This window comes from Pollicipes pollicipes, unplaced genomic scaffold, assembly GCF_011947565.3.
Source record: "Pollicipes pollicipes isolate AB1234 unplaced genomic scaffold, Ppol_2.1 Scaffold_7231;HRSCAF=8579_pilon_pilon_pilon, whole genome shotgun sequence".
Taxonomy (NCBI): domain Eukaryota; kingdom Metazoa; phylum Arthropoda; class Thecostraca; order Pollicipedomorpha; family Pollicipedidae; genus Pollicipes; species Pollicipes pollicipes.
The window spans coordinates 15,237,791-15,260,352 of record NW_023597034.1 but is presented as its reverse complement, the minus strand read 5'-3'; the positions used below and the strand labels follow the sequence as shown (position 1 = coordinate 15,260,352).

Sequence of the window (22,562 nt, the reverse complement as noted above, 5' to 3'; positions counted from 1 at the left end):
GCCGGCGCGCAACGGGCCGCTCCCGCTCTCTCCCTCTCTCTCTCTCTCTTTCGGCCGTCCGGCGCGACCGCCGCCGTCCCTGTGTGGCTGCTCACCCGGCCCTGCCCTTCCCCCACGTCGGGTGTAAATGGCCCTCCAGTGGGGGACGCGCAGCATCCGGGACCTTGTGACCACGTGACCGCCGCGGGCTTGGCGCGGACGCGGCGGTGAGCGCGGCCGTCTCCCGTCCGTCCAGTCCCCACCGCTATCGCCCCTATGTGTGTGTGTGCGCGCGTGGTGTGCAGAGTGGCAGAAGTGCGCATGCGCAGCGACACCACGCCGGAGATGAGCCGTTGACAGGTAAGGTGATAGTCTGCGTGTGCGTCTGCGCGTCTATGCCGCCCCGCTCGCCGGGTCACATCCGCTGCCCGCCTGGCACCGTTCCCGGTCGCGCCGTCAGCCGAGTTTCGTCTGTCGACCAGCTGCGCTGCGCATGCGCAGTGCAGCCTGTTGACATGTGCGGCCTCGTTTCCTGTCGGTATCGGTGGCGGCGCCGGTCGCGGGCGCGCTCGTGTCTGACCGGCTGAGGCCCGGCCGCCGCCGACCGCGGTCGTCCGGTTGCCATGAGCCGCAGCCACGCGGCCTCACGCTCTGCAATCAGCTGATCGGCGCCAGCGTGACGTCACCACGCCTCGGATCAAAACAGCCGGCCGGCGGCGTGGGGGCGGCCGAGCGTCTCCCGCGAAGCGCGCGTCGCGCGGGCGGCTGGCGGCCGACGACAGCTCAAATTCAGGGGATGCTCAGCCAGGTTGGGTGCATCGGCCTGGTCTTGAATATGCTTGTAGGGATGTAGGCGAGCCACTAACGGATTGAAGGGGAGGTAGACTGAAGACATGTACATGGAGCGTAGATTCGCAAAACAAGTTGGGTGGCTTCGCAGAATAAGAACCAGACCTGTTCCAAAATGCGTCAAGAGCTGGTCACTCCTCGTATTTGGCCCACGATCTTTTCCAAGCTGGGGGGAAAGTGATCCTTCCTAAACAAAAACGAAGCTTCTCCGCCCGCTGTACGCCTTCCACCCGTCTAACGCAGTACATATATACAGGCATGGACTGCGGGGTGGTAGCGCGATCTTCAAAAATGGCGTTTGTGTGAAACGTACTGTAGAAAGACCATTGGCCACTGACCAACCTTTTGGTAACACTGGAGATAATAGTGCTGTGGTGAGGATGGGGGCAGGGAAGGCACCAGTGCCTTCTATTCGTTGCCAGATTCCTGGTGCGCGCGCGCGCCAGATTTCATGCGCGCGGTTGGCCAGCTGAATGCGATGGATGCTTTCAGTGGAATGGTCTCGATGAGATTTCGCAATAACATTGGATTGGTCTCGACGAAATTTCGCGGTTGGTAATAAGTGCCATGTTGCTAGCGCAATAGTTGATCTCGTCATGTCAGGTCAAAGGTCAGCTTTTCTGGAACATCGCACTATCGCAGCTCAACATGCCAATGTGTGCGACACCTTGTCAAATGACAGCATGAAGCTTACACGGAAGTGTTTCTTGCTTACTTCTGAGCACATTGACGCATAGTTTGGTGTGTTCTGAGCTGTACACTTCATACCCATTACGTAGAGTCCCGTTCACGTGAAGGTATGTTATATATATGTGTTTTCCCTGAAAAAACCGGTCTGCCGCACGCGATCGGCTGGTTCGTCGGTTGCGCCCGCGCCGGCCGTGGACCACCGTTTAGTGTTCCTGGAAAGAACCGCCGCTTGCCGGAAACCAGAGAGGCTAGAGACGCGTTTTTGATGTGATAGCGTGCGCAGTGAATGCTCCGTAAGTTGCCGAGGGCTTGGACGCGATTACATGACGTGCCGGGGAGATGTTCTCAGAAAGCCTTAGGGGTTGGGGCCACATTACCCCCCCCCCCCCCCCCCTATGAGGGTGAGGATGGATAAATCAGTGTTTCGAAGCCGTTTAAGTGGCTCACTTGCATTTGGTGCCCCTTGGAAATGAATGCTGCGGCGCCCCAAAATGAAGGCTTTGGTACCCCTTCGCCGAATGAGCCGATCCTGGATTTCGTCAAGTGGGAGGCAAGGGCATTGCAGTGCCCTGGAGCTTTGTGTCTCTCGGTAATGAAGGTTTTGGGTTCTTTGTGGTCCCTTAAAATTTGGTGATTTAAAAAAAGTATGGTGCTCCAAAATGAAGGCTCCGGTGCCCCTTAACTATGAGATTTTGGTGTACCAAAGGGACACTACACCGTTGTGTGATTCAGGAGGGGCCTTTGGCCTCATGTCCCCTCCCCCCCCCCTCTGGATTTGCCCTTGCCAGGGCCCGATATTGGGAGGGACCCCCAGTAAATTTGACAAGCATGCAAAACTGATGTTGTCTGCGGGATCTTACGCACTGTTTTGCGCACAGAGGTAACTGATACCTCCGATGAATAAGGCAGTTGCATGAAGAGAGCGGTTATTACAATATAACAAAAATGGCATGGCAGACACGGTTCCAGCGATTTAAATGGGTCGTTTCCGACTTGCGTTAACTGCATTACAGATCACCACTGTATTCTTAAAGAGAATACTCCCAGGTGTTTAGACACAAGTCTGCACTTTAACAGCGCTTGTCTGCACTTTAACCGATATTTACAGAAACAGTTGGTGTACATGTTAACAAGAATGTGTTCAAGCTTTGCGAAAAAAATGCAGAGTGACACGGCCTCAAACGTTTGCCAGCACTTCGATACTATGAGTGAAAACTGTAGAAAAAACCCATGCACACTTGAAGCTGGTGAAATGGACTTGTTTTGTTTTGTGCAAAGACGCCTCCGAGGGTTTTAATAATGGGGCTTATATTGTCTGGAACACGAAGGCCTCAAATGGTTCGCTGCAGTTCATCCCTCAATTATGTGTGGCAAACTGCGTCTAAAAGGCTTGCTACTTCAGAGGCGAGTCCAGGAACGACGCATGGGAGAGGGGAAGGGGGGGGGGGACTGCAGGACGCAGTTGCCGTGGGCACCACCAACACGTGCTTTACCATGGAATGTCCATATGTGCTATGTAAGGACCATAACTCATTTGCAGCGCATAGCAGCATCGTGGCCGACACTGGTCTTTTCTTTCTAGTACTCACCGCCCTCCTTTCACCCCCTCAATAAGTACCCTGGCTCCGCCCATGTAAACTATTAACTTATATTCGTTTTTTTAAGGAAAGCAACGCGGTATCTCATCTGCTTTGATAACACTCGATAAAAACCGTGTTCTATTTATTTCCGCCAGTATCCCGTTTCGCACCTCCCACACGTGCTCATGAATTTCAGAATATCGCCGTAATATGTCGCTCTAGGATGTGTCAGTCGCCATAATACATCAATCTGGAAATAGTAACCATCGATCAGGCATATGCTGCGTCGAAATCGGTGTAAAACGTGACAATCGTGTATGGTCAAAGTTGCCTTCAAATTTGTTGGTTTTGCCTTGCTGTTGACATGAACTACCGACAGTTTCTTTTTGAGAAATGCAGATTGTCGGGAGAATTCAAGCGCCGTGTGATATTCAGAACAGCCCAATAGTTCCCGAGATCTGGGGAGGGGGGACCCGTCCCATCTCCCGGAATGGGGTTAACCATCCGGAAAAGGGTTATTCGGCGCTTAGAAGACAAGACATACATATCCCGTAGGAGGCCCCGTATGGCTAAAATCGGGCACTGTGGATGGACGGTAAGTCCCGAATGATCCAAAGCAAAACGCATCAGATGCAGGGGAGGCCCTTAAACACACAGGAAGACCCATCAACCCAAAAGGAGGCCCCAACGGGGTTAGAGGAGGTTTTGATAATAATGCGCATCGCGTAGCTAAACGATTATGTTGAAGAAAACTGCTCAAAATGCAAGGAAGGGGTGGATTGGGTTTGGGATAGGAGGATCCTGCTCCGCTCAAGATGTCACAGATCTGCTTCCCTGTATCAGAAATCGTCTGTGGTGCCGTACCTGGCATGGTGCCAACATTTACTCTCTAGTGGATGAAGATGTGCGGGCGGAGGGGGAGGGGAAGGGGGACGAGTTGAGAGAAGTCGCGATGGTTATGGTGCAAAAGGTGTATTTGGGTCAAGACGATGTTCTCAAAGGCAAAATTTGACTGGTTGAGTCACCTTTTCATCTTCTGTGAATGAAGTGAGAGCTGATATCTTCGGTCATCCAGTCCATACTAATGTCCCGCTCACTCTTCGGAATCCCAAAAGACGCGTTCTGGACTCACTGATGTCACCGGCGGATGGATTAGGGAATGAGCCAGATGTGCCATAGATATTTAATTCATATCTCAGTAGCACACATGAACATTATGTGTTTGTTGACGTTTTTGCACGGGGTCACGTGTAGGCCGTGCCGCTTGTAGCTTCAGCGGCCCGCTCTTGAAACTCCTCGTGTGGTGTAAGTGCAGGCCAGCACTGAGCTAAGAGGGCGAGGCTGGTGTTTGTTTCGTCGTTATTTGGCGCATATTTGGTTTGAGTCTTGAATGCTTCGAATCGATTTTGTGGTTTCGAGATTTACGACCGAAACAAAACCAACCAGTTCAAGAGATATTTTACTAAACTATTCTTCCATGCCAAGTTCCCATTTTGTAGGAGCAGGGCCGCCGAATTTCAACGTTTACACACTATCTAGACAACGAAAAGCACACACAAACACACATCCTATGTGCGCCGCGTTCGAACTAGCACTGACCAAGCTCTTCCGCAACAAAAACTCGAATGTTTTAGCGGCAACAATACTTCTCGCGGTGGCTTCGCGCTGGGTACAGGTCTTACAGGTCATGGTGCTTTCATAGTAGCAGCAAAAGACGCTCTTTATGAAAGAAAACGTAAAAGACTAGGAAGTTCGCAAATAAGTAAAATGCACACGAGCAGCATACATGTCGAAGCAAGACGCTTTGCTATCATGCAAGAGCGAAGTATGATGATCGATATGCAATTTAAAGATGAATGAGGCAAGCGGCATGATTACACTATCAGGCGGCCTACATAAGCACCAGCGGCGCTTCCAGCGCTGGGTGAGCCGCACAGTCGCTGTAACGCGTCAGCGGACTGGAGTCCGTCAGTCAGCGCCGTCTGCGGAGCGTGCAGGGCTGCAGCCCCGGCCAGACCTGGCGGACCTGACAGCTGCCATGCCCGCCCGCTCAGCCGCCGGTGGGTGCGCCAGCAAGCTGTCTGCGACGCTGCAAGAGGTAGTGAATGATGCGGCATCTCCATGGCCTCGTCGTCTTTGGCAGCTTGAAACCGGGCCGAGGATGTACACCCGGGCCGCTTTGTGATCTGGGCATGAAGCGGTCGGGTCTCTTCTCTCTGCTTCATCCGGAAGCTTGAGAAACGCAATGTTCCCTTTCCATTCGCAATTTGGGGCAAAATGGGGCAAAATGAAGATTTCGGCGTTGCTCCCATTGAGTTCGAAAGCTAGGAAGCAGTGAAGCATCTGTTTTAGCCCCTTCGACGTCTGGAAAATATGTACATACTTGAAGGCAACGCGAATCTTGGGAGCATTTTGACTATGGTTCAGAAAATGGCAAGATGCGGCCGGTAAGTTTTACTTAATTGAGAATTCCCGTACAACGCAGATTTCTGCCGAACTAAAAGCTAAAAAAAAAACGCGACTTCCAGAACCTTTGGTGCATCGGCTGAGGTTTTGCAGAACAAACCTTGAAGATGTTATTTAAAAGGAACCATTCAGAGCAATTACTTTTTCAACAGAGGACTCTGAGTGATGACAGGCTGTAAAGCATTTCGGTGTATGTAGTTTTTTAATGAGCCGTGATGTTTTTGATCAGTGCTACGTTTGGTGTTGGCCAAGCTGTGTGGCAGGTGGATAAAGCAGCATGGCATACATTCTGCAGCGAGTCGTGACGTCCTACCATGACTTTATTTCAGGTCTGGGTTTTTAGGCCGTTTTGCAGCTGAGGCCAGTCCAATGGAGTGGGCCCGCCGGCTCAAGATCAGGGAACTCGGCGCGGAGCTCACCTGCTACCTCTGCAACGGCTACTTCGTGGACGCCTTCACCGTGGTGGAGTGCCTCCACTCGTGTAAGTCACGATAAGGCTGTCGCGGCACTTTGACGTAGTTGGTAGCCGTAAGGTGAGCTTTTTAAGATGGTTTGAGCGAAGGCGACGCCTCGGATCTTCTCGGAGCTTTAGCAACTGTCTTGACATCACCATGGGCGGTCGTTGAACGGTTGGCTTTTTATTCCATTGTTTCTCGTCCACAGTTTGCAAGTCCTGTATCATAAAGCACGTGAGAAAAAAATGTTCCTGTCCAAGATGCGAGACGCAGATAAACCAGGCTCGTCTGACGGCGGCATTAAGGTTGGTACGGGATCTGCGACTTCTGCTCAGACCTGGCTGTGCGAACGCGAGAACGGCTTGAACCAAACATTTGTTCACCTGAAACATTTAGGCTCGGAGCCATTGCACCATATCCGGCAAGTTCCTTCGTTGAGCATTCCATTAAGTCCTTTGCTGATCCCAGATTGGAAGCGAGCCAGTGACATCTCGTGTTTTCAGTGCGTTTGACCGCGCCAGCCGTCGCCCTCGGGCATCTAACATGCGCCTGCGATCGCGCACCAGCTGACAACCCCGGCATGCGTGTCACAATGAACATCGCCGCCCACACGCTCTAAATCAAGGACGTCCCCAGTCATCAGCGTCGCCTCAGATGTCCCATGACATCACTGATCGTGAAGACAGTGGGGTTCCCACCCCGTGCCGCGCCACCCGGCACCATATCGCTCGTGCATTTCATCAGCGAACTTAACCGGGGCCGGCAGCCCCGCTTCTGACGGCCTGTCGGGCGGTGATCGTGCGCCGTCCGACCGAGCGCGCCCCGTCGGCGATGAATAAGCCGCATGAGGCGAACCTCGCGACTATGATGACTGCGGGCTGTGTTGATGCGCCGTTTGAGTTGCCTAGGCCGGAGGTATCCGATGCGCTGAACATGCAAACCATGCTGATGTCTTAAAATGTAACTTAAGACCTCAAAGTCGGATGTCGTTGGCTTCCCCTAATGACCGGAACTCGCCCTTTATTTGTTTAACATCTTCAGCTCAGTTAGGGACCAAGTGCACGCTGTTTTTAAGGGCGTTGCGCTTACCGCTGTGTAACAGGGGTAGTGAGTTTTATCCAGTGTAATAAGTGCGAAACTATGGACGGAGAGAGGCAGGGTTGAAAATTACAAAAAAGCGTAACATAATTTACCGTGACCCTGTGACGTCTTCCGCGACTCCGTCATGTCTTCCACGACTCCGTCACGTCTTCCGCGACTCCGTCACGTCTTCCGCGACTCCGTCATGTCTTCCGCGACTCTGTCACGTCTTCCGCGACTCCGTCACGTCTTCCGCGACTCCGTCATGTCTTCCGCGACTCCGTCATGTCTTCCGCGACACTGCCATGCAAACAGGTAGTCTGTAGTCCTCCGCAGCTGATCGCCCATAATGTACAGTGAAGTGCTGTCGTGCCTCTGCGTAGCTGCCTGTGACACGCCATTGCTAGCTGAGGCTGCAGAGACCGGATGGACCGCGCCGGGTGCGATCAACAAGCTGATTTTTTTGCCCGCCACGCGTCATCAGCGGCGCGTGGTGGGCGCGCAGCTGCAGCCGGGACGCCGCGCATGCAGACCTGGCCCTGCCGTCTGCGACCGGCAGGCTCACCGGCTTTTGGCGGATCTGGCGGGTGATAGCGTGAACCGGCTACGACCGCGGCCGCCCCGTGTCAGCGCCCCCAGCGGAGCCAGCCCCTTCCCTGTCCGCCGCCCAGCGTCAGCTGGCGGCGCCGCTGACGCCGGGCGGCGGCGGAGCGGGCCCGGTCAGGGGCGGCCATTGGCTGCTGCGGCGTGCCGTGACCACCGAGTCCCGAGTGCCGCCCCGTACGTTTCACGGTCTCGCAAGCACAGCCGGGGATCATGCCAGCCCGATGTTACAAATCCCGTCAACGGAGGAATGCCATTCAACAGGGCCGTCCGGAGAATGAGGCATCGATCGCTGGTGGAGCCACCTCGTGCAGAGGATGACGGTCCGGACGGATGAGGTGTCGCTGTCCCGTAGGTGATGAGCAGCAAGGTTTGATATAGTTGGGGATGCGTAGGTGCAAGAGCTAGGGACGGACTGAGCACCAATTTCGCGACGTGCCTAAATTGAGCTCCCCGTCACATTCGTGAAGAGAACAACGTTAAAACGTGTCCTCCATCTGCTCCTGGGGACCTGCTGAAACGCTCCGGAGCTGGTTGTCGGTAATTTACTTACTGCGTGGTTCATAAACGCTTCGTGCTGACGGCAGTGACGACCTCAGGGCATTATGAATGAAAAGTGAAACGTTATATGTAGCAGGTTGTGCATGTATACGCCATACAGCTGTGGGCAATCTGTATCAGTTCTTATTGCAGCGAGCATGTCCGTGCTGACTGGGAGCGCCCCTGCAGTGACGGTCCAGTCTGCCCCGTTCATCAGGTGGCCCTGAATTGTTCACATCTGCATAGACGCACCACGTGCCATTAGTTCCAATTCATTGCATTCACACAGCGTTATTCGTTCCATTGATTCTCTCTCCCCACTGATGAAGGGATGTATTGAGTGCTCCACTTTTGTATGCGTCGAGTGGAGGCTCCTAATGGAATGCCGCGCGAATGGGTCGCCTGGCAGTGGTCGAGCAGTGCCGCAGCGTTGACTTGCTACAGATTGGAATCGCCTCCATTGTGCGTCCAATGACGGCGCACCCGGGGCAAATAACCCTGTTAGAATGGGTGGAGTTTCGCATCTCTGGGATGTCTTGGCTCTCCCCAGTGAGACAAGACATCCCAGAGACCATACGGAACCAAATCATACGAAAGCGTTGTGAGGTAATACAAATGTAAACACCCCCAGTCTTGACGAAAATCGTAAGGTACTGCTGGCGCATCTTTTTCTGAAATATTTGTTATATGCTCGAGGATGGACCGGGGCTTGGCTGTTTGCTCGTGTGGCGCCGCAACTTTGGCTTGACCTCGCTCCCCTCGCTCTCTGTGACCTCCTACCTGAGTGTCTACCTCTGTCCCGGCTCTGGCTTGACCCCGGCTCCTCTCTCTCCGTGACCTCCCACCTGAGTGTCTGTCTCTGTTCCGTCCGCAGACCTGACCCCGCTCCCCTCGCTCTCTGTGACCTCCTACCTGAGTGTCTGTCTCTGTCTCGGCTCTGGCCTGACCCCCGCTTCCGTCTCTCCGTGTTCTCCTATCTGAGTATCTGTAACTGTGCCGTCCACAGGCCTGACCAGACCCTGCAGTCTGTGGTGTACAAACTGGTGCCCCGTCTCTTCAACGCCGAGATGCAGCGGCGGAGAGAGTTCTACGGGCGCCACCCGCGGAGAGGTGCGTCATGGCCGGTCCGCTCCCGCGGCCGCGCGCACAAAAGGCGCCGCGCCACCGGATATCCGGGCAAACCCCAGGCTTCGACGCCCGACTGTCGGTACAATGCTGGCCGCCAAATTATCCGCCATAGATAATGCGGTCGGGATTCGGCTGCGGCCCGGGGGAAGGCGTGAATGGAAGGCTCTTGCATTTCCTTACTGGTGACATGACAGTCTTCCCCTTCGGGCAACGGGACAGCCTATCAGAAATAATCGACAGTGTCGGGTTTCTCAACGGCGGCAGCGGGGCGGATTGCAGTGCTTTCGGCGCAGGCTGTAGACCATGTAAGCTCACTCTCTTGCAAGTGACGTCAAGTCTCACAGGGCATCACGATTGTCATGTCGCCTGGTATGTGCGTGTGTCCAAGCTGCACGGGCACAGTTGGTGTTAACGAATTTGTCGTTGGTTGATGCTATTTTGGTCAGGGTTTTATGGTAGGCTAATGTTGATCATTTTATTTCCAAAATAAACCGCAGAATTTTCTTGTCGTGACCTCATTAGTTGAGCCTCAACAGAAAAGCCCAAATAATCGTTTTTGTGTAAAGTGAATTGCCCGTGAGCGGAGTGCTTTATGCAGGATGTTCTCAAAAAACGTCACTTCTTTACTATCAGTGAAACGTCTTGAAACTGACTCGTGCAAGTGACGTTTTGTTTTGACGTTTCGGCAGATCGCAGCCTGTCGCCGGAGAGGCGTGGTGACGTCAGTTCCCAGCAGTTTGTGTGCACGCTCACCGACCCCATCAGCTTCAGCCTCGAGTACTACAGGTGCGTCCACACCAGAGCGTCATCTCCCAACCTTCTTGCCGCACGCCTCCTTGCCCATAGCTACGTCTTCCCTCGGTCCCCTGTATTTCCCGTGAATCCACCCGCTTCCGCATCCTTGATCTTCTCGTTAACAGTTCTGGTCTCGGAGCCACTTGCTCACAAATTGCGTCTAACTCCCCGACCACGAAATTACTCGTCAGCCGTCGCTCAAGCGTCAGGAGCCAGACGTCAGGAGCCAGGCGTCAGGAGCCAGGCGTCAGGAGCCAGGCGTCAGGAGCTGTGTGTCAGGAGCCAGGGGGTCAGGATCCAGGTGTCAGGAGCCAGGCTTCGTTCCCTACGGCCCTTTGGGTACGAGGGAGGGACGACCGGGTTGTGATAAGCGTAGCTCCTCCATCGCTTCCCCTTCCCCTCCCCCGGAGTTGCCCGATCGTCCGCCGGGACGTCGGCGGTGTGGACCGCACCGACCGTCGGCGGTATGGATCGGGCGCCGGCGGTGTGGACGCAGATATGGACCGGGTGCGGGAGTCGGTCACCAGCTGGTACCGCTGTCTCGGCCGGCGGGGGCACGCACCCCTGTCTCGGTCCGCCGCCGGCAGACCGAACCGACCCGTGCACGGCCGCGCCAGCTAATTATCGTGATGACGACAACATGACGCGTTCATTAGGCACCGGGAGAGGCGCGCTCAGTCCCTGGGTGGTCGCCGGGGTGTATTTCGGTCGCCGCACTGACTGCGTGTAAACCGCCCGGCCAGGGATCACGTGCCACTCCGGAACAGTCGACCAGCTGTATGCTCGACGATGTCGGCTGTAGTTTTGAACGTTTGTCAGCTGTTTGGAGCCGGCTGTAGGAGTTTGTATAACACGTAGCGTCCTCAGCTCTCCTTCAGTGGGAAGCGGGTCTGATCCAGCGCGTGGTACTCTGCGCAAGTTGGACACGTGCTGGCAAGTGTGAGGCATTAAGCGATGTCGATTTGGATGGCTAGCAGGCTGCCTACACTCAGACCGTTTTTTATTTTGAATAAAGTGACAATGTTCGTTTAATCTCCTGCCTGTCGTGCCTCTAATGAGGAGTGCGCACCTGCCCCCTCCCCCACGTGGTCCGAGGTACGCTCGTGCCCCGCGCAGCTGTGACCGGATCTGGTCACGTGACGGCGTCGACGGCGCTTCTGTGCGGGCGACATTTGTTACGAACTCAGCTAATTTAGCACTACCCATGTTTTGCCTGGTTTAAAAACAAACGGTGGGCGCAAAATGACCTCAGAAGTCGGCTTGCCCTGAAACCCCAATCATCATCACTGGCCAAACGGTCGTTTGGAAATATTGCGTATGCTTAAGTACGTGAGCATTTATCGTAAGCAAACGCTGGTAGTATATCGAGTTCGTGTGGCAGAAGTACGTACTCAAAAGTCCGTGTGCCACGGTTTATAAGCAAGTCTCCGTACGGTACAAATAACGTTTTAAAAATATTCGTATCGACAGAAGTTTGTATGGAGAAGTTCGCATGAATAAAGTACGTACTGGAATGTTTGGAAGCAATTGTACGTAGGCTAGCTGGGCAAGCTAGGCAAACTTGACGAATACAGCTTGCCCCACAAAAGCACGTTCGCAAAAGCTCATAAGCATTGATCATATAACAACAGCTTTGTACCGACAATAACTCCCATGAGGAATGTTCAGAATGTTTGGATTACCAAATGACACACCGCCAGCGCTCAGATTTCGCTGAAAGTTGTTCCGCGTGGTATGATCTTGGGCGTGCGCTCGATGGTGTAATTTCTAGCGCTATCCAGCATACAGTTTAATAGTGATAACCTCGGGCAGTGCTGGGTCGGTACAAGGTCCCGGTGAAAGCGGGTTAACAGAAGCGGAGGCAGCGTGGGCATCTTTCTCTGTGGGCTTTGGGTCACTTGATACAGGCAATCGTATACCGGGTGTTACTTGCGTCTCCGCCCATGGTGTTCTGCAGTCGAGCTGCCTCTGGCCACAGCCGCCAGCTGATGTCAGTGGCGCATTCAGAAGGGGTCGGGTAGAGTCGTCTAAGGGTGAAGGTGGGGTGATAGGGAAGAACAGCTGCCTCTGGCCACAGCCGCCAGCTGATGTCAGTGGCGCACTCGGGAGGGGTCGGGTGGAGTCGTCTAAGGGTGAGGGTGGGGTGATAGGGAAGAACACCTGCCTCTGGCCACAGCCGCCAGCTGACGTCAGTGGCGCGCTCAGAAGGGGTCGGGTGGAGTCGTCGATAGGATGAGGTTTTTTACCCGTTCCTTCCAGCTCAAGGCCATTGTGCATTGCTGCCCCGCAGCGACACTACGACTCCCGGCACCAATAATGGGAATCTGCCTTCGAACCTGCAGTGCACATGTACATGGGATATTTGATGTGCGTTTTTTGTCAAACGAGCTTCATCCATGGGAACAATTGGAAACTTACACTCTACATCTGCAAACGAATATTGGCTTGCGTGCTTTTGTCATACAAACTTTATCCACGACGAATATTTGCGTACACACATTTGCGTACGACTTTTTTTCTGCACGAACTTTTGTGCATATGATCACACTCGTTTCGAACCATTGCCGACGAACAATTTACCCTGCGAGCATTATTCTTTGCGAGCTTTTTAACCTTAATAACTTTTTGTTACAAAATTGATATTCTACGTACCTTATCGTAACGAACCTAAGGAAGTTTTGTCCTGCGAATAGCTGTCGTGCGAGCCATAACATTCCCCAGTTCAATTAAACGTTCTTTTGCCTGCAGCCTCTCTTGTTTGCACTCGGAGCGCAGATCCGAAAGAGAGAAAGAGTTGTGGGAGGGAGAGAGGGGGGGGGGGGGGGGGCAGCGACCTTGTTTGCGCGGGCAATTTTCGCGCCGATGTGTACTCTGGGAAGTCCCGGTTGGTCGGGTTGTTTGGCGAACCTCGGCTAGTATGCCATAAACAGCATGTTAGCAATGGCTCGTAAAAGGAGAAGAGGGTGACGGTGGGGACGCCGGCACGCAAAAGCGACGACGCCAACCCCACACGCATCGGTCGGTACCTCATGATGCGTCTTGATGCTGAGTTTGGCTGGAGCGAGAACTCGTGCATTGCGATAAACACCACTTTTAGGTCATTGGATGAAAATCTCCTCTGAAAGGCCATGTGCCCCGACTTAGATCAGCCTGGTTCGCGCATGTGATAAGAAGCGTCGCTAATCTGAACTAATTGGCAGGTTCGATGAATACATTCCAAGCGATCAAACCGCGTTTCATGTTGGGACTCTGCAGTTGCAATAGGTGCTGAGTTGTCCTTCGGTTGCAAACAGCACTTTGCTTTAGTGGTGTCCAAATGCTTTTTGTCGACTTAGGCACGTAAATGAATGCGTTTCAAAGAAAAACAGCAAAGCGATATAATCGCGTTACCCCGCGACCTTTCCTTGCCGGATGTCAGGGCACGCACCAGATGACCACTGGAACCCCATATTGTGTAACCGGCCAGCTGAGCCCTGGCGGAGCTCTCGTGCCGTTGGCGGGCGGCTGGGCCCGGCAGCGGCCCGCCTCGGCAGCTTCACCGCTGGCGCCGCCGGCCTCCCTCGGGCCCAGCCCTGGTGCGCCAGCCCGGCCGCAGTCGGCCATTATCCTAATCTTCCGGTGCCGGCCGGGCGGCGGCCGGCACGTTTACCGGTGCAGCTGCCGCACCTTCCCGCCTCCGCCGGCCCGCGCAGGGGGGCCGGCGCGGTCGCCGGCGCGACCGAGCAGCGCGGCCCCGTCTGCCGATGGGGCGCGCGCGCGCGGAGGGGCCCGGCCAGCGCCACCGAGCGACCGCCAGATCAGGCGTGTCGGGGCGCCAGCTCCCCGCCTGTCGCGGTGTCGGAACGCCAGATCCCCTCCCGTCACTGTGTCGAAGCGCCAGCTTCCCGCCTGTCACGGTTTTGGAGCGCCGGGTCCCTGCCTGTCACAGTGTTGGAGTGCCGTCTCCCTGCCTGACACAGTGCCAGAGCACCAGCCCCCTGCCTGTCACCGTGTCGGAGGGCCAGCCCCCGGCCTGTCACGATATGGTGGCACCGGCTCCCTGCCTGTCACGTTGTCGGGGCTCCTGCTTTCCGTCTGTCACGGTATCGGGACGCCGGCTCTCTGCCTTCCACGTTGTCGGGGCTCCTGCTTTCCGTCTGTCACGGTATCGGGACGCCGGCTCTCTGCCTTCCACGGTGTTGGGCGTCAGCTCCCTGCCTGTCACCATGTCGGGGCGCCGGCTCCCCGCCTGTCACGGTGTCGGAGCGCCGACTCCCTGCCTGTCATGACATCGGGACCCTGCTCCCCGCCTGCCGCTGGTGTCGAGGCGTCAGCTCCCTGCCTGTCGTTGTCTCGGGACCCTGCTCCCCCCTCCCCCTATTGTCGTGCCAGGGCTCCAGTTCCCGCCTGTCGGATTTGGCTCATGTGCCCGTGCCACATAAGACTGGCCCTTGTTGCCAACCCGCGGTCTGCTAAGGAGAACGTACTCTTTCGCTCCCCCCACAGCAGTTTCCGTGGTGAGCGTACTCACTCTTGTTCCCAAACGATTGGGGCGGGGAAGGAGGGGGTCATGCTCTGCCAGCATGTAATTCATAAGCATCCTGTCTGTAGCGCAGCGGCGCACAGTCAGTGATGGATCCAGAATTTGGCCCAAGTCGGGCTACGTTCTGGGCTGTTGGGGATAGAGGCTCATTTCAAAAGAGGCTACTGCGCAGTTTTTTTTGCTATGCTTACAATTTTAATAAAAATTCCTCATATGCTAGGAACTAGAAACATTTTTGTGAACCACATTTTGATGCGGAGGATTTCGCCTGAAATGCATGAGATGAGACTGATTTCCCACGAAAGTCTGGGATCCATCAAACAGACTTTAAAGAGTGATGTCACAAACAAAAGACGGCAGGCTAGATATCTTTTGAAGACAATGTTGTCAAAAACCACCCGTAAAGCGATCAGGAGCGCTACACTTAGGGCGGACTTAAACATTTTGCTTTTGCTTCAAGTACACCAAATATTCAAGCCTTCTTTACCCTTTTTCGTTTTCGTGTTGCGTTTGTGGTGTGTTCTAAACCACGTATGCAAGCTATATATGAGCCACTGGTTGGTGCAAAGCCTTAAAAGTGGAGGCACGGCAAAATGGTATAAGCAGAGAATTGCAACGCGCATGGCAGCATTCGCCGCTCAGTCCTCTGTTATGATGCGTATGTTCGCATCTGGGAATGCTCCAAACCCACAGGGAATGCAGCATAAACGAGTCGATTTGAAAAAAGTTGAATGAAAAAAAGAAAAAAAGTTACCTTGGCATTCATGACGTCATAGCTACGCCATTCAAATGCTGTCATTCCATAAGCTATGCGCTGATCTAGGCCAATACAGTTATAATTGTCGAGGCGTTCATATCTGGCATTCATGAGCGCAATTCCCTGACATAACGGCCGTCAACTGGCTCTCAATCAATGTTATGGAAGGCGCGAGGACGTCATCAAACCATGACGCATCTAGTAGCATATTTGCTAAACGGAAAATTGTACTGTCAGGAGCAGACTTTTCCACTTAAAAACATATCAATAGTTGCAGGTGAGCTTGTTTCATCATATCTGCTGCGTTCTTCAATACTTTCAAATGTGAAACATTCGGTTCAAGAGCACGATGTTGATTAGATTGTTCCCTGATCCCGATTCGTTCCGCCCGTTAGTCCGGAACGTAAGTCCTGGACTGTACACATTCTTCAAATGTGCTGGTTGCGATCGTCGGGACTGTTCATGAATCGAGCTCGAGCGTCATCCATTTTGCATGAAGTGTGCTTTGCGCCGGCCCACTTCGCCTGTGTGTTGCACATATGCAGGATTCACATATGCAAGATGCACATATGCGGCTGTCTAGGCCAGGATTAGCCGAGGCCTGAACAACAGCAGCTACACGTTAAATGAGCATCGACCATTTGCTTCGGACCTTCGGACGGATGATTGCATATCCAGCTTGTGGGAGCGGCCATTTTGAGGTGAAATTAGTCATCAGCTGTAACCCTGTTGTGATCAGATGATGATACTTTAAGAAGAAACGAACGTCGAGCTCAAAGCGCGCACTCCTTTCCGCATTCGTTCACATATGTCAAGCCCGGGTAGGTCAGTGCCCAACCAACAAAACTAGTTACCTATGCAGTTTTTTCTGGATCCCACCTCTTGTTCGTCGCGTGCGCTGAAGTACACCTCCGTGTGGCAGGCTGAGGGACGATTCCGCTTAAGTTATCGGAGTTAAGTATAGCTGGTTACTGAGGGGAGCGTGCCCTGGCCCGCTCCTGGCGACCCGTCCCTGGCATCACGCGACTGCGAGGCACCGCGGCTGAGAACTGTCCCGGCCATGACACGCCAGAACGGAGTCAGGAAGATGCGTGGGGGGAGGAGAACAGGGAGGAATAGCGAAACCCAGCCCCAAAGTACGCCAAAGGGTAGGCTTCTTCCCCAATGTGGCCTATTTTTCTCCTAGTTGAGAGAAAAATGGACCCCCACCTGAAACTGCACCCATGCAGCTTGCCGGAACCCTGCCCACCATTAATCAACCCTCATCAATTAAGTTTCGTGGCTTTGACGCCCAATCGATGGAAAAGGTCAGCTCCAGCCAAAGCTCGTGTCCGCCCATCCACCTTTGGCCTGCCCAATGGTCCGTCTGTTGCCCAGTGGAGCGCTGCGCCATACGCCGGGGCTCGTCCGCCTCCGGGGAGCCCGTCGAGGCCATCAGTCCCGCTGACCGGCGTCGATAACGGCCGGGCCTGGGGCGAGACGTCGGCGGCGCCGGTCGCGCTGTCCGGTCGGGGGCGCCTCGCTCGTAAACGGTGGGGCGGCGGCGAACAAGGCGGCTTTGCAACAAAGAGGCGTCGTCTGGCCAGCGCCACAACAGAGATGTTTTTGCAGGCGCCGTCGCCGACCAGCCGTAAATCAATGCCCGGCAAATGCATGCCCATATTAATACGGATTATTTTGCCGAGTCAGTGGCGCTGCAGGTCGTGCGGCGCGCCGGCGTCAGCGCCCGCGCGGCGGCGCGGCTGCGGCAGCCGGCAGTGCCGCCGACAGCTGACGGCGGCGCCCCGGAGCCGCGTGATGTCGTGCCGACTCCATTATCAACATGCAGGCGAGCGGTCTGGCACAGTTTCTCCTGCAGCGAAGGTGGCCGCGGCTGCTTACGGCACGTGCCAGTCGGCTGGCGTCACCTCCCGTTGCGGGGAGGCGCCGCTCATCACGGGCGGGTAGCGTTGCAAACGTAATTGGGCGCGGTGATTGATCAGTTGTCGTGCCTTTATTGATCAGATAATTGCAGTCTTGCAGGGGAGAACGGCGAGCGTAATCATAATGACGTTTGGATAAGTACAGTGGTGGAGATTGCATGGTTACGGCCACAGGCATCACCTCGGAACCCGGAAGCCAAAGTGGGAATTTCCGAAGTGGTGATGCCGAGGTGCTGGTAACCGCAGCGGTATAACCGTACTCGCCAGGGATCTCAGGATCAGCAGTGCCGTCTTTCGTCCATGCGCGCGGCTTTCCGCAACCGGTTTGCTTGCTTGAATAATAAGGGTGGCGTTCGGCATACAGTAGTTCACCTGTCAGGTTCAGTATCACTTTTACAGCCTGTGGTGATAATGCCTTTTGCAACTTGGGCTTTAAAACGTACCGGATTCTGGGTCATACAGCGCTCATACAAGCTATGGAACCGCAACGAAATCACAAACTACAACCAATGTGAAACACTTTCATTCATGCATGTGGATGTGCAAGTCCGCGATCCGAATTTCTGTTGTGCTATCAACTCACGTGACCTGGACCATTTGTGATACATGCTCTACGGTCTTGGGAACAACCCAACCACCGTTCTATCTCCACTTCAGCCATGGTGGCGAGGAGACCGCACTGCCTCCAAAACGGTTCTTCCAAGCGCCGGCCAGCCTCAGCGTGGGTCACCTGCGGAAGCTGCTGACCATGAAGCACGGCCTGGCCACATCAGCCCAGGTGGGTGTCACCGGGGCTTGGTGCGGGGCGCGGCCTGGCCACATCAGCCCAGGTGGGTGTCACCGGGGCTTGGTGCGGGGCGCGGCCTGGCCACACTAGCCCAGGTGGGTGTCACCGGGGCTTGGTGCGGGGCACGCCTGGCCACAACTAAGCCAGGTGGGTGTCACCCGGGGCCTAGTGCGGGGCACGGCCTGCCACATCAGCCCAGGTGGGTGTCGCCGGGGCTTGGTGCGGGGCGCGGCCTGGCCACACTAGCCCAGGTGGGTGTCACCGGGGCTTGGTGCGGGGCGCGGCCTGGCCACACTAGCCCAGGTGGGTGTCACCGGGACCTGGTGCGGGGCACGGCCTGGCCACACTAGCCCAGGTGGGTGTCACCGGGGCCTAGCGCGGGGCGCGGCCTGGCCGCATCAGCCCAGGTGGGTGTCGCCGAGGCTTGGTGCGGGGCGCGGCCTGGCCGCATCAGCCCAGGTGGGTGTCGCCGGGGCCTGGTGTGAGGCACGGCCGGCCACACCAGCCCAGGTGGGTGTCACCGGGGCCTAGTGCGGGGCACGGCCTGGCCACATCAGCCCAGGTGGGTGTCGCCGGGGCTTGGTGCGGGGCACGGCCTGGCCACATCAGCCCAGGTGGGTGTCGCCGGGGCTTGGTGCGGGGCGCGGCCTGGCCGCATCAGCCCAGGTGGGTGTCGCCGGGGCGTGGTGCGGGGCGCGGCCTGGCCACATCAGCCCAGGTGGGTGTCACCGGGGCTTGGTGCGCGGCACGGCCTGGCCACATCAGCCCAGAAGGGTGTCACTGGACGCGGCCTGGCCACACCAGCCCAGGTGGGTGTCACCGAGACCTGGTGCGGGGCACGGGCTGGCCACACCAGCCCAGAGGGGTGTCACTGGGCGCGCCCTGGCCACACCAGACCAGAGGGCGTCGCTGTCCTCTCGACCGCACCGACCTAAAGGCTGTCTTGGCCTCGTCAGATCGTGCTGGTCCAGACGGGCGTTTACGCGCTTGACCCTCTTTTCGGACTGCAATTATTTTGGATTAGTGCAGGCAAATAGGCTGATTAACAATGTGTCTCAAAAAGTGGTGCGGCTGCATTTGAATACCCATTTAAAAGCGTACAGGATGTCCGTGATTCACCAATGTGTCCCGTGCGTTTGACGCCTTACCAACTGACCGACGCTTCGTCAGCTGGACATCTTATACGGCGGGGATGTTCTACGGGATGAACTCATGATCCTGGACGTGACCTGCATGTACAGCTGGGAACGGGTAAGTCACTAACGCAGAATACCGCGTACAGATCAGAATCCTCGCAGATCAGAATTCTAATCCGTCGGAATCGTAACAGCTCAGAATCCCACCAGATCAGAACTCAGTCAGGTCTTGCCTGGCAAGCTGCCAGATCAACAGTGACTGAGCCTTTGTAAAACACCGCAAATTCGAGACACAGAACGAGATAGAATGACTCTTACCGTTTGTCCTATCCTCCCCCGTTGCATTTTTCTCTGTCCTCTAAGCATGATCTACATTTAAATTGGGTTAGTTTATGCATTTCCCACTTCGGGTCTCTCTCTGACGGCCTCTCTCCCTCATCCCGCTCTCCCTCTCTCCCTCCTTTCTCCATCTTTCTCTCCCCCTCTCTTCGTCCCCCTCCCTCCCTCTTTCCCTTCCCTGTCATCGCTCCCCACCATCTCCCTCCCTCCCTCCCTCCCTTTTTCCCTTCCTCCCCTCTCCTTTTCCCCCTCCCTCCCTCCCTCCATCCTCTCTCCATGTTTTTTCTCCGTCTCTCTCCTTCCTTCCATCCACTGTGTTGTCTCCTTTCTTTGCGCGCCCATCCTGTCCCCTTCGCGTCCTTCCAACCCATCTTTCCGCTGCCTTCTCTCCTCCGATCCATCCGCCCTGTCGTCTCGTCCCCATCCCTTGCCGTGCTATTCCTCCCCTTCCGTGACGGTGTAATCTGCTCCCCATCCTCGACCGTGTCGTCTGCTCCCCATCGCTTCGCTGGCCGGAGAGCGGCCGAGGTATGCAGCAGCCGGTGCTGATAAGTGGCACGGCTGGGCCGATCGCGCCGGCCGCCGGGCCTGGAATGCCGACTTGTTTGTTTGACTTTCAGACGGGCCCGATGACGTTTTTCTACCGCTGGACGAGGAAGCGGGCCGCGCCGGCCGCTGCGCCGCCGCCGCCCAAGCGCCGGAAAAACGGGCGGCCGGAAGCGTCGGCGCGGCGTGCGGCAGAGGAGCAGGCCTCGTTGGCTGCTGTGGGGCCCACTGACTGCGGCGGCGGGCGGGCGCCGCAGACCGGTCCGGCGGAGGCGCGGCGGGACACGGAGCACGCGCCCCGCGCCGGACGGCGGCGGCCGGGTGCCGAGAGCGGCGGCGGACCGTCTGACGGGGCTGTCTGCGGCCCCGGCGGCGGCCATGGCGCCTCTGTCGCTGCAGGCTGGCGACTCGGAAGTCACAGAGACCGCTGCAACGCCAGCAGACAGCTTGGAACGGGCCGGCAAAGGTTCAGCTGTTGGACAGAATGGTGACGGTGCGAGCGGCTCTGCCTCAGAAGACGGCGGCAATCAGCCTCTCCGTTAGACCGGATGTGGACTGCGACGAGCGCTGCGCGGACACCGGCATCCGCATCCCCCCACATCACAGGACTGTCGCTTAGCTTCATCGCCAGGCGCAGTGTGGGCCCGAGGGACAGCGCTTCGAGGACCCCGGCTGTGTCGCTGAGCGGTACTGGCAAGCACGCTGTTAACTGTGACGCCTCCGATGAACAGGCGGCAGGCTCCTGGAACAGTGCAGACGTGCACTTGCATGATACCGTGTCTGTAACGAAGCGCGCATGTGCGCTTGCCTAGTGTGACGTCCTGGTGCGGCCACGTCCTGTGACGTGTTGGAGGGGGGTGATGCGTCACCGGTCAGTCCGTCCGACTCCAGAGGCGGTCTGAGGCGGCACCGATCTGTCCGTCCGACCCCCAGAGGCAGGTCTGAGGCGGCACCGATCTGTCCTTCCGACTCCAGAGGCAGGTCCTAGGCGGCACCGATCTGTCCGTCCGACTCCAGAGGCAGGTCTGAGGGCGGCACCAGTTTGTCCGTCCGAATCCAGAGGCAGGTCTGAGGCGGCACCAGTTGTGCCATCCGACTCCAGAGGCAGGTCTGAGGCGGCACCGGTCTGTCCGTCCGACTCCAGAGGCAGGTCTGAGCGGCACCGGTCTGTCCGTCCGACTCCAGAGGCAGGTCTGAGGCGGCACCGGTCAGTCCGTCCGACTCCAGAGGCAGGTCTGAGGCGGCACCGGTCAGCCCGTCCGACTCCAGAGGCAGGTCTGAGGCGGCACCGGTCAGTCCGTCCGACTCCAGAGGCAGGTCTGATGCGGCACCGGTCTGTCCGTCCGACTCCAGAGGCAGGTCTGAGGCGGCACCGGTCTGTCCGTCCGACTCCAGAGGCAGGTCTGATGCGGCACCGGTCTGTCCGTCCGACTCCAGAGGCAGGTCTGAGGCGGCACCGGTCTGTCCGTCCGACTCCAGAGGCAGGTCTGAGGCGGCACCCGTGGAGGCCGATGACGTGATGAAGATGCGCGGTGCAAAGTCTGGGATCGAGGCGACAGCCAATGGCGAGAAGCCCCACATTCCGTTTAACGGAGAGGTCACTACACAGGGGGATGCCATGGCCGGCAGCGGGAGAGCAGCAAATGGTGGGGACCGCCGGGCTTTGCTGAAGACGAGTGGAGTGAGGCAGGGTGGAAGAAGACCCGAGATCGGCACGAACAACAGCGGCCAAAATGCCCATGCGTTGATGAAAAGAGGTGGTACCAAATTAGGTGGTGCGAAGAACAGGAGGAGGAAAAACGGCACCGGCGAGCAATCCCGTGTTTCGGTGAATCAAAAAGGCACAAAGTCTGGCGATGTCCTCAATGGCAGTCGGACCACAACGTCGTCCGAAGGTCTCGCCGAGAGATTCAGACACGTGTTCAGCAGTGGTGAGCCGGGGCAGTGCAGTCCAATGCCGAAGGAGCCAAGCGCGGGACAGGATGGGACACTGAGCACCACATGCGCGGTAAGCTCCAGTGCTGCGCCGAACCAGTGTGCTTCGGGGCCTCTGGCGACCTCGAACGGAGGTACTCCAAGCGCACCTGCCTCTTCCTGTGGAGCGGCGGCCTGCTCTCCTTTAGTGCCCGCGGCAGCCGTCTCGAACCCACCGGTTTCGTTGAGCGAAGGAAGTCCCCACGTCTTGGCCGGTACCAATGGAGACGTCGTTGTGTCCAACGGTGGTGTTTCAAGTGCTCCATCACCTGTCAATTCCATCGTTCCCAGTCCACGGACTGCGACAGATGGGTCCACACCAAGCACGTCCAAGGCGAGGAGTGGGGTTGTTACCAGCTCCGGCTCAACTACGGGGTCTGCTCCTGGGAGGAAGGTGAAGCAGGAGGTGGGAAA

At 56.5% G+C, this 22,562-nt stretch overlaps 2 protein-coding genes across 2 annotated transcripts; one reads left to right on the top strand and one right to left on the bottom strand.

Moving 5' to 3' along the window:
- Positions 1 to 259: 259 nt before the first annotated feature.
- Positions 260 to 21,119, top strand: LOC119109765 (polycomb complex protein BMI-1-A). Its single transcript, XM_037233517.1, has 8 exons — positions 260 to 339; positions 5,894 to 6,045; positions 6,228 to 6,324; positions 9,249 to 9,352; positions 10,060 to 10,156; positions 18,024 to 18,144; positions 19,324 to 19,404; positions 21,108 to 21,119. The coding sequence occupies exons 2-8, from the start codon at positions 5,934 to 5,936 to the stop codon at positions 21,117 to 21,119; spliced, it is 624 nt and encodes a 207-aa protein (XP_037089412.1). The 5' UTR covers positions 260 to 339; positions 5,894 to 5,933.
- Positions 21,120 to 21,158: 39 nt separating this feature from the next.
- Positions 21,159 to 21,755, bottom strand: LOC119109764 (uncharacterized). The gene has a single exon (XM_037233516.1). The coding sequence runs from the start codon at positions 21,753 to 21,755 to the stop codon at positions 21,159 to 21,161; it is 597 nt and encodes a 198-aa protein (XP_037089411.1).
- Between the last annotated feature and the right edge of the window lie 807 nt (positions 21,756 to 22,562).

What these genes read in the sequence shown, in the direction of transcription:
- LOC119109764 (XM_037233516.1), bottom strand. Translation starts at nt 21,755, where the DNA reads ATGTGGGGCTTCTCGCCATTGGCTGTCGCCTCGATCCCAGACTTTGCA.
- LOC119109765 (XM_037233517.1), top strand. Translation starts at nt 5,934, where the DNA reads ATGGAGTGGGCCCGCCGGCTCAAGATCAGGGAACTCGGCGCGGAGCTC. An exon ending in CGGGCGCCACCCGCGGAGAG is followed by an intron (nt 9,353 to 10,059) that starts GTGCGTCATGGC and finishes ACGTTTCGGCAG; the next exon opens with ATCGCAGCCTGTCGCCGGAG. An exon ending in GCCTGGCCACATCAGCCCAG is followed by an intron (nt 18,145 to 19,323) that starts GTGGGTGTCACC and finishes ACGCTTCGTCAG; the next exon opens with CTGGACATCTTATACGGCGG.